The 12,466-nt window shown below is 31.1% G+C and overlaps 1 protein-coding gene across 8 annotated transcripts in view; it reads right to left on the bottom strand.

Moving 5' to 3' along the window:
• Positions 1 to 12,466, bottom strand: part of babo (TGF-beta receptor type-1 babo) — a 68,128-nt gene that overhangs the window by 16,965 nt on the left and 38,697 nt on the right. For 3 of the 8 annotated variants that reach the window (XM_069130865.1, XM_069130887.1, XM_069130876.1), the window contains one exon: positions 6,177 to 6,385. The exons of 3 other annotated variants lie outside the window; for them this stretch is intronic. In XM_069130865.1, coding sequence (XP_068986966.1) covers positions 6,177 to 6,385 — 209 coding nt within the window. Of the gene's footprint in view, positions 1 to 6,176; positions 6,386 to 10,529; positions 10,760 to 12,466 lie in introns of those variants that run through there. 2 more of the 8 variants (XM_069130905.1, XM_069130931.1) reach the window with 2 other exon arrangements.

The raw sequence follows: 12,466 nt of genomic DNA, 5'->3' as shown, positions 1-12,466 counted from the left end.
CAGTAAGAAATTCTGTGCATAGAAAGTATGTAGCAGCATATAACCAATAAAACATATTTGGTTTATTTAGTCATTTAGACCACTTTCAATGTAACGAGTTGATTCTACTACATGTTACTTTTACTTTTACTAAATAATATTTTCTGCTTAATACTACAAAACAAGTTTACCTAAATACTGAAACTCCAAAAACTTGCATTTACAATAGCAAAGTGATTTAATGTCATCATTTGCCACATTAGTGCTATGGCTATGGCAATAGCAACCGTTGACGTTGATGCGACATTAGTGCCATGCGACAATTAAATACTATTCTCATTCTTCTTCAATATATATATTTATTCATCTATTTATACATTTCTATCTTTATATTTCTCAATTAAGTATTCCAAGTTATGGAGTTACTTCCCTACAAATATAAGCATTTCTTAAAACCACATTTATGTAATTCGCATCGTTAAAATCACAATCTCAACTATAATAGCCATAGCATTAATGTAACAATTCACAAATCATTACTGTAGCATAAAATAATTCGAAAATATAGCGCACTGTGAATGATTAATGGATATTAGGCCGCTGTTCTCGTATTCTACCTAACATTTAAATCTAAATTAAATTTTTATCTGAACGCAAACCAATTTTTCTATAATCCTATGTTTATGTGTCAAGTTTACCAATCGGTCGGTAGTTATAACATAACTTAATAATAATCGTTATATTATAACGATCGGGCCATTTCACGGGCGAGAATATTGAAAAAAAAAAACAGAAAAAAGAGAAGATGAGAAAGAAAAATACCTGCTGAGCAACGCTATTTACAGACGTATATCCAAACCGAAACAAATCGTTGCAGTGAAAGCTCACTCGAATAACTAGCTTACTCTCCCTCGGATTTAGTGGAACCCGTATAATCGATGAATACCGCTTTCGATACGTTCTATCAACCCTCCGTCAATACCGCGCGAATACGCCTCGTTATTCTATGTACAGCGTGTCGTGTTGTCGTCCATTTTATTCAACCTTGCCATGCCGTCCTGTTCTCCATTACATTCCTTTCTATCTACTTTTCATACGATTATTAAGCTTATGTATCGGTCACTTGCCAATGACAATAATATTATATATATACATACATACATACATATATTGTATATTGAGAGGTTGCTTGTCCGATTCGTAACAGTTACGCCAGTAGCATACTCTTCCTAAATCGTAAATGAATAAGATAGTTACGAGGGTTGTATTCTCATTTTTATTTACCCAGATATCTCGACTCAAATAATTGACCAAAGACAACTAAAAAGTAGTACGTATATATTTTTAAACGATAAGGTTAATCCTTTCATACTTGTATAAGTTATTAATTGACTAAACGGTAAATAAACTATAAATTTGTTCTCGATAAAATTGACTTCAAATTTTAGTACATTATATTTTCTTTATGAAAGCAAGAAAAAATTCTATTTTTATTATTAATAACTAATAACAAATAATTTTTCTCACGAAGAACAAAATTTCGACCTCGCAAGTTTAAATGAATGACTTTTGAATTTGAAGTATTTTGAAGGGGTGAGCGTTAAATTGATATGTACATATCTATATATTTGATACAGTAATATTTCTGGTAAATGATATACGTATAGTTATGGATAGAAACTGTAGCCTGTATTACTTCGTATACATTAAAAAGCTGTATAAACTGTACTTATATATACATATGTATGTATATCGAGAAAACTTTGTTTATCATTTATATCTAGGTGGAATACAATTTACATAGAATTAACGCTTGTGTGTAACGTATGTGTGTAGCTGTATTTTGAATAAATAAAAGGCTGTAAAAAGATATAAGCTTGATCCTACTCGTAAAGACTAGGGTGATTCAAATTTTTATAAATAGATCAGACTTTATGCTTAATATAGAATATATGTTAGGTATTTACTCAATTATTTCTAAAAATATAGTCTTTTCATATTTTCGTTAATTATTTTGATATTTTATATTCTGGCAATGTGACGATTTTACTACAGATAGGAGATGCACTTTTAACACCAGGTTTACGGGACCCGTCAATTTGACGGATTTCGAACTTCGAAATGAAGTATCTCAAAAACCATAGCACCAATTTTAACCATTTTGCATCGTAAATTAATCATTTCATCTAAAGAATTTATACACAAAATTATTTTTTCCTAGGCTTCCTAATTTGTGAAATCTGTATGTAGTATACCTATCTTCAAATTGACGGGCCAACTGATTTCATAAACAAACCGTTTTTCAAAGACAGTGTGCAAAAGTTTCAGTTATTGTAGACATTTCCCATTATTGTCTCCACTTATTGTAAGTATTTACAATAGAATAATTGAATTTGGGCACAGTATTTTCTTTTTTTTTTTTACCAATCCCCCTTTTCTAGTAATCACGAGTAAATCCAGGAGATATAATAAGATATTGAATAAAATTGTCAACATCAATGAAGATTGTTCTGAGGATATCTCCGTAGAAGACCAATATGAATTAGGCCAAAGCGAAGCTGACAGTGAAAGTTCTGAATACACTGAAAGTGGAGAGACAAGAATCTTCGGATAGTGAAGAAGAAAACTTCTTGAAAGGGTTTTTGAGATATTTCATTTCGAAGCTCGAAATCCGTGAAATTGGCGGGTCCCGTAAACCTAGTGTTAATGTTATGTTCCTTTCAGACTTAATTTGAATAAATCGATTTTTTAAAGAAAAATGCGTATTTTCGTTTACCCGTCAATTTGACGGGTGCTCGTAGAGATAGGTATACACAAAACGCCCGTAAACCTAGTGTTAATATAAGTAGATATATTAGAACTAAAATGATCTAAACAAGACGAAACATTAAGTCTATCCGAGTCTGTTCGGCATAAAATATATGGCAAAGAATTAAGAATTATTCCAAACATAAAAGGAAGCTTTGGAAAGAGAATCATCTGAATTTTATTTCAGAATCTTTTTATAACCTTTTATAAGTTATTATCTATGTATTTAACCTAGTTCTACTCTTTACTGCGACTTTACATTATTGTAAAATCATTTGTGAATTGTACAGATTACTCATTTTTGAGCTAGTTTAATATTCTTATTATATAAAATATCCTTCTGACATTTGCTCCAAGACACTTGACATGGAGAATGTGTGATAATTAAACTCGAGACGAACGTACGTTCGAGATATATGTAAAATAAAAACTGCATTTCAAATCAAAATATTTTTAGCTAGTCTGTATTTGAAACAGCTCGGCAGAGATAAGCGTGAGGCGGTTCTTCTTTTATTCCATTGACAGCGCGTTTTTACAACATCGTTTTTGTAATAAGAGTCAATAGCATAGCGACCATAACCGCCGTACACTACTATAACACGCACATTACTATCACGTATACAGGGCTGCTGGAAACAAGTCCCGCTGAACGGCATGGCACAGGGGTAAGGGGAGCACTGCTCTCTATTGCTCACATATGGATATTGTAATATTAGTATATGTGACACTGTCGGCCATTCCGCGTGCTTATCTTTACGATTGAGTCGAGTCTGTCAGAAATAACCAATTGGGTCCGCATTCCTTTCGCGGGACTTGTCTGCAGCAGTGGACAATAGATATTATACATATCTATGTACTTACATATCTGATGACGCAACGTATCGTCATCGTCGTTGCATCGTGACATTCGTGACATTCGTAACAAAGAATGGCGAATCGTGGCGATGAAATGAGAAGATGTTTGGCTTTTACCTTCAGTTGTACTAGCTTCTTTTTTCCAATTTCTCTCTAAATGACGTTTCAATGTCCCCGTTCGACATCGCTATTTGAACAATCTACTATTTGAAATTTCATAGAAGTATGGTTTTGCAGATTTCAAACCTAACGCGACAATAAATTCATTTTTTAATACGTTTTATGTTACAAGAAAATGGAAACAGAAAATAAAAAGTTAAATGATTAATTAAACACGTAATTCTTAAGTTTTTCAATATTTCTATGTCGCAAGAAGAGCAGAACGAAAGGATTTCAAATGAAAGGTCGAAAGGCCAATCGAATATTTAATTATTATTTTTTAACAATTGTGTTACAAAAAAATTAAAACTGAGAAATTTACGATAAAAAGTAAAAAATTTTCAATATCGAATATTTAATTACTATCTTTTAATTGTATGTAGCAAAACAATTTCAAGGAAAAATTTTAACCAAAATGTCAACAAAAATAAATTCGTTGCGATACTAACGATTCGCTATACAACATAATAGAAAAGTATAACGGCGAAGAAATATTGCAAATATTTGATCTCAACAAAAATCTCGGAAAGAATATGCAGCAAGATAGTAGAAATAATAAGACACAGAACAATAACAATAACAATTTTTTATGCAGGTAGTGAAAAATCCCGATAATAACGAAATGCTGTTCGATTAATTTCATTATATCGTTGCTCAATATGCTTGCGATAATTTACAAGTATTTACTTAGACTACTGTGCAAAATATTTGGACACTTAAATTTTCGTTTCCATTTGCTCTCAAGTACTATTAGTGGCATACTGAACAAACTTTTTTATCTTAGGTCATTGGCTAAATACATATATCTATTCATATATTATGGACTCTACAACATAATGTTCGAATACTGTTATTACATGTTATTTCTACAAAATGTGAAATAAAATTAATTGTAATAAATGTGCAATTTACTCGCACGTTATTGAATTCTGCTTTAACTTTATGAACATTTAGCAGATATTTGCGAATGTACCTATATAATATACAGGTACTAACATAAATTTATCTTGAGAATTTTTGCGTAGTAAATTATTTCCTAATACGTCGTTCTAATATTTTCGTTACTCACCGTAGATAAATCGCATGATACATTTGCAAAAGACGGACGTAAGTTATCATAATGTAAATAGAATGTATCATCGGGTTATGCAATGAAACAGCGGCCTTACAATAGCGGTGCAAAATATTGAATTTCAAGCTTCGCAAACAGTTCTCTGACAAGGGAAACGCGGGCTGTAAACGAATCACGGTGTTTCGTTTCGCGGTCGCTGCATTATGTCAGCTCGATATAGTGAAACGGGACGCATGAACAAAGATAACGTGTATATACTTACAAAGGACATGTATAGAGCTAGATATGTAATGTGTATGTGACAAAGATGATCACCCGAACCCAGACAATTCACAAAAAGCATCAAAAATCGATGATTAAAAGCCCAAAATTCTTTTTTTCTTTTTCTTTTTGTTTCTTTACTTCATTTTTATATTTATTCTATTTTTATCGCACATGTTTTTCCAAGGTCGTCGTTGCGAAGATTCTCTTTATTTAGGTAGAATTACAATAGGTAAAAGAATATACTATTACAATTTAAAATAATTTTTTTTGCCGATTTCTACGCAAAAGTATCTATTGATGAAGATAAGTATGTATAATATTGATTACTTTTAACTTTCAGCGTTAGATATTGAATATCGTGTGTCACTATCGCCTTGAAAATGTAAATCGATCAATATGTATTAGTTCAGTTCTTCCTTCACTATGTCGAAATTTCTGGTTTCTGTTCCCGATTTTATTGATTCAACAATTAGACACATGACGCGACATCACCATCATATTTAATCATAATACCAATATATATTATACATAGATAGATATCTATATTTAAGCAGCAAGAAAACAGATATCTCCGCAATATGTAAGACAAAGGTAGAATTCATTATTCGCGTCTCGCAAATACATCAAAAGTTATATTTACTTACTTCGATCTTTTTTTTTTTTTTTTTTTTTCGTTCATCCATCAATTTTAATACCTTTATTCTCTTCATTTTATTTTTATATATTATCAAGTTAAAAAATTACGCTTGTTTCTTAGCTATTTGCTAAGATTCTACCTAAAGAAATGTGATCGTAATTTTTCTTTAATAGTTAGCGAAGTAGCGTCATGTGTAAGTACAGTTAATTCGTACTCATATTGGATTTATCAACTTGAAAGAGTGAAGTCGAGAGAATTTTGCCGCGAAACCGAAACAACAAATAAATTAATTTCTCCGAACAACAAATAGATTAACAATTTCAAATTTCATAGGAATTGTGCATTGGCTTTCGCCTATAGTCGATCGACCTTGGAAGGAAACAGAGGTTGCGGAAGCTGTACCTCGTTCGAGGTAATCGACGAGTCGGAAGTATGGCCCACCTCTGGACTCGCGAGGAGTAAAAGAGGGCCTTAGGTCGCGATTGCAGAAGTCGGAGTGGTCGCAGCAGGCGACCGCGTATTCCACGTCACCTGGACCGTGTAGCGTGTTATTCGCTTTGCACCAGACTGAGTATTCGGGCGCCGGGAAGAAGCGCACCTTATCATAACACCTGAGAACAATTTACATCACTTCCGAACCAGAATATTTACCGTATCTCCGATCAAAGGGAAGAAAAGCGTTTTTTGTTACACAAATTCGATCTCTTTCCATTCGTTTATTATTTATTATTAGGTGTTACGTATACGCTTTTATTTTCAAGCGTGTCGTGATTTTCTGATATTTTTATGTTCATTTATTTCAGAAATAATGCATTGCGTCTCATAAGTATAAAATCACTGAAAAGCTTTCGATTCTTGTGTGTTGTTTATCTAATATATATGTATATGTAGGTATGTATGTACAATCTGCAGTATCATAACTGCTATAACTCAAATTGAAAAGTGTACAAATAATCATTATAAATGATTAATATTTTTTGGTTACTGACAACGATTAGTCGTTATTATCGGCAATGAAAGCATTCGTTGGTTGATGCTGGCTAAAAACAACTTCCGTCGTCGATAATGATTACCACTAATCAGCAATCATGAAAAAGGTTGTAATTATTTATAACATAATCGATATACCTAAATCGTAACCAGAACATTTAAATATTATTTTTTAATAATTTCATTTTTTGGAGAATCTCTTTAAAATTTAGCGATCGATGTTTTCTACTTAAACAAAAATTAACTTTTACTCAATGACTTCCTGCGTAAAAGTGTCATAAATAACTGTAACTTTTTACCTCCGATTATACCGTGGTAGTGTGTAAGTTAATCCATTGCTAATTTTCATAGAACAGTGTTGTGCGTCTATTATTATATAAAATACGTATTCATATTATGTATTTCGTTATACATATGCAGGATGTCTGTACAATCGAGGTATAGTCAGAGAAGAGGTGATTCTTCACGAAAAAATAAGTCGAAAATGTAGAATAAAGTTTTCGCATATGAAATGAGGTGAAACTGCTACTTGTAAAAATAAGTCTTACTAATACAAAAGCTATTGAAAATATCGAACATGAATTACATGCACAGTTGTGCTCTCCTAATTAAATTATCATACAGTTCTTGCAATGTGTTACACCTTTTTTATGCAAATATATGTAAACAAAGATTGAGCTTAGAGCGCAATGGAATGAAATTATAACAATAATTTTTATAAATTGAAATGTTTGATTTTACATAGATGATTCTGATCAAATTTTCTCATATTGAAGATTTTACGGCAGTTTTATATTTATGAGACGTATTGTAATTGTAATTTAAGGCAAAAAGATGTATTATATTTTTGGAGAATTTTTGTAACGGTACTTCATTGAACGGCCACTTGCTCATTTTTCTTTGTTTATTTCCAAGCAAGATCAATTACGTTTAAATCAAGTATCAGCGTCATTCTGCGCGTAAAGATATTGTAAATAAATTACAGACGAAAGCCGCAGCTGGTCGATGCTCTTTCCCTGTTCTTTCTTCGCTTTTGCTACTCTTTCTCATGGCCTTCGTTGGCCAAGTGATAAATTACTCTTATTACAAGAGTTATAAATTCGGAAGAGCACACCAACGAATAACAGGCAGCCGAGATAAATTCGGGAATTAATCATTAATAACTCACGATCGCGGCCATTAATTCACATGGTTCTTCATTTCTTTTTTTTTTTTCTTGCTTGGTAATTTGGCCGTTAAGAGGCCATATTATAACATAACGTCGTTATCTTCAGGCTCTTTGCGGACGCGTCGTTGCGTCGGTAATTTCTTTTTTCGCACTCTTTCAATAAATCCTCCAACAAAGGAAAAAGAACCATTGCACCCCATGAAAGATGTGGTTCTCAAAGGGGAAATTCAATAAAATTAGTTTATTATACACGTATGGCGGTTCACGAAAGTATTTGGGCGCGTATCATAGAAAATAATTATGTGTGAGTATATTGTGCATATTATACATATAAAATTTTAAAAATTTCATTAACATTATAATACAACGCGATTATCATAATTATATTGGTAAAATTTGAAACCGATCTCGAAGTGTAGGTGCGTAGGTATAAAAATTACAACATATATTTAGTAAAAAAAGGTTAGTGTATATAGCATAATTCGAATCATTTCATCTTCAACACATAGGTTAGAAATAATAAGTACCTATTTAAAATGCTCCCACTGATATTCAGGCATGTTAATTCAATGTAAATTCACCGCTTAAATATTTTTGTGACCTTTACAAATTCATACCTTTTTTTTACTAAATATCTTTTAATTTCTATATCCTCTACATATATTTCCAGATATTTCTAGATTTGTTTCAAACTTCACCAATATATGTAATCATAAGATTTGCAACATAGTCTCATTATAATGCTGATCTGATGAAACGTCAAAATATGTTATGTAACATAATAATATAGATATCTATAAAGAATTTCCACAAATGTTCGAACATTTTCGTGAGCCGCTATATCTACCGTTATACAAAAGATATGTAAGTCGAAAGATACTCACATGATTAGTTTATAATTTTTTTTCATTACTCGAACGCATAAATGAATATTGACGGCGTCAATTCTATTATTCTAAATCTACCTTTGTCGTTTTGAACTTGGCATGATACGAAATTATCGCAATGTTTAATGTTGACTCGTGAAATTTTTTAATACAACCATAGTTTGACAAGCACTTGTGCAAGAAGGTACTTTTTAATGCACATTATCTAGATATATTCTTGAAGGAAGAAAGCATACGAAACATTTGCCAATATTCAATTACAGCGAATATTCCCATTAAACCAGTATAAAGTAAACATTTTTAATCTCTGAGAAGTAGTACATGTACCTACATTATACAAGTACAAATATACATATATACAGTATATAGAGTTTTAAAAGCCGCGGAGGATAGATAGTTAAGATCGATTCTCTGTTAAAATCGAAGAAAAACGGGATTTAATTCGTTCTACTGAAGTTGATTACCTTTCGGATGCTTTTACGTCATCATCTTCAGACAATTCACAAGAACAAAGGAATTGGAGAGATTAAATTGAAAGGACGTGCAGAGATGAAAATAATAATAGCTACTAAGGTAAAGAAAAAAGAAAGAAACGAAGCGTGGGTGCAAGATTTTATTTTACGTATGAGAATCGTACGAATGATTACAGTAAACATTTTGCGCTTTAAAAAAAGCACTTGAGAACACGGATAGCTTAAAGACCACTTACACTTAGTGCGAATAATAAATTAACCAAATTACAATGCAAGTAAGCATCATTCGATAATAATCACTCGTTAAATGAGTTAACACTAACACAACATCGAAGCCTCGATCGCGTTTTCACGGGATTAAACGACGTTAAAAATTTAAGTACGCCACGAGTAAAACAATTCGACACAAAATATGCGTAATTATTGTTACCGGTAATACCATAGTATAACATGACGAATAAATTTACCGACTAATAACCAATATTATTCGATTGACGATGGAATCGCGTAAATTTTTTTACGTGATTCGAAAAAGAATAAAACAAAACTTTCAAAAGTATTTAAAAATATGTTATTGATAATTAGTTTACGAGCTAGGCCTATTTTTGTGAAAAATGGTCATCAAGCTGCACATGCGCATTTTCGAGACTTTATCTATTACAATATTTTTAAATAAATGTACAGAGGTTCTCTTCCTCAAAAAATATGTTTGATTACGATGTGGAGATATATAGTCAGCATACGCCAAACAAGATAACACAAGAAGATAAGCGCTCGTCTATATGATTTTTTCTTGATTCGCTACAAAGAAAACTACAGTAAATAAAGACAGAATTAATTCTTAAACTAATTACCTACTGCATCTTTTTAAATATTTCTGGCAGCTTTATAGTATAATCTTTCGATTAACATTAAAAATTATTATTATTACAGATCTACGCGATTGTATCGTCAATTGAATTTGCAAGCAACTGACTTTTAAATGTTCTTAATGATAATGCTTAATGTAATATTATTGTATCTCACACCGACCCTTCGAGCTCTAAAGTTATTATCTATCTACGACTCTGAAAGATAAATTAACGCGTATATTGCATAATCTCTTAGAACTGGTGTGATATTATATACATATACAAGGATGAAATTGAAGGAAAATTAAGAAAGGCTAGCAGAGCAAGTCTGTATCTCCTTTTTCTAACAGAAACTGAGAAGAAATATGTATTTACAAAAGATACACCTTTTGAAAGAATCTGTTTACCAATATCATTACAATATTTATCTTCGTTAGAGAGTGCAGGGAGGTACGTATATGGCAACATGCTACCGGTGCTTTCTAAGTTCACTCGGGAAGACTTGCGGTCTCCTCGTGCAATTGTAAGTGAAAATATGCAGGAGGAGAGTACCTTGAAGTAACTAGAACCTCTATAGGTGGCAAACATTTTCACACTGTTTCTTTTTAAAACCATTCATCATCGTTATATAACTTTTTATATCTATAAATATCAAAAAACGAAATTTTTCATTAAATTAAAAGAACACTACTATAGTGGTAGTATAATTTATTTTTATCTCCACGTTTTTCAATTATAAACTTTTGCGATTCGTGTATTAAAATTTTATTAATATAAATACATTAAAAAATATTAAAAGAAATCAAAAAAAGGAAAGGCTAGTGTTATATTTCTTCAATCGGCTGTGCTGCAATAAAAAAATGTTAAACAGTAAAAAACAAGAGAGGAGACAGGCGGTAACGTATTTGAATAAAAAAATCCTGGATATTTGAGAAAGTTCAATCTAAAGCTATAAAGATACACTGTCATCGAAAAGTATGTGAACACTTTGATCGGTTTGTGTTAACAATATGTGAATGTTAGTAAAATGTAGAAGTTAATGATAAATAGATGAATAAAAATAATATATATTATCTATTTGTGGAATGTATTATCATGATTATATTATAATTAAATTAATATACATATGTATATATATATTATTTTAATTTCTTTTATTATATTAATATTATATCTTTTATTATTATATTAATATATTAAATATATATAATTAAGTTAAATATATATATTATATATGTATATGTTTAATATAAATTTTATGTTGCATGTATACAGGATGTATCCTCTAAGACCGTCTATGATTAACCACCATTTTTCAGACATTTCCAATAATCTGCCAGTAAAATATTTTAAACAAAAGTTCAAATCTGTTAATTTGAACAAAACAATGTAATTTGGATATTAAAAATTTTCGAAAAAGCCTTCTTAACATTCTGCCTAAAAAGTTGTTAACCTATTTATATGGAGAAGCAATTAGTTTAGCAGATATTTTGTCTTTTAATTTGGGAAATCTACCGGATGAAATAAATGTAAAGCATTACATTTATATTTGTTCTGCTTGTCTCTCATACGATATATTTTACGACATACTTTATAACATTTTATACAAATTAAAATAGCTGTTGAACTAATCGTCTTTGGACATAAATAGATTAATAACTTTATATACGGAATGCAAAGACGAGATTAACATATTAATACAATAAAGGACGATATCAAAATATGGAATAGTACCTGGAATAGTATTTTTAGAAATATGACAGATTGTCAAATATCTGTCTAATTACTATAGGCCATCTCAGTTACTCACTTTGGCATTGCTTATTTTGCCAAAGACCTTTTACAATATTCTGTTGGAGAAATATAGATCAAGTGGCTCGAAATGTTTTGAATTAATGAAATTTCTCTAAATGTTTTATATAACATACATAATATGTGTGGGTATACAAGAAAGCTTTTTATGATAAGCGTTGCAATATTTTCGTGTACCACTATAGGTACATACTCGTACAATCTTTTACATCGTTAACATTTACTGTTGCTGCTACTGCTGCTAATGCTGCTAATGCTGCGCACATACTATGATAATAATAATGTATGTAATACCCATAGCGATGGAGAAAGTGAAAGAGGTTGACTAGGCATGAGCTATGATGCGATACAATGACGGGCACTGAGCGTTTGCTGAGCGACGAATAATTATCGTTCGAATTGAATCGGAAGTAATAAAATAATTATATTAAAGCATCGGTGGAAACACGCGGACGAATCAACAGCATGAAAATGTAATTGATACTTTAAATTAACAAGATGCTCTCCGGCA

The sequence above is a fragment of the Bombus flavifrons genome, chromosome 2, assembly GCF_040668555.2.
Source record: "Bombus flavifrons isolate JBK064 chromosome 2, iyBomFlav1_principal, whole genome shotgun sequence".
Lineage (NCBI taxonomy): Eukaryota > Metazoa > Arthropoda > Insecta > Hymenoptera > Apidae > Bombus > Bombus flavifrons.
This window is presented reverse-complemented; position numbering and strand designations above follow the sequence as displayed.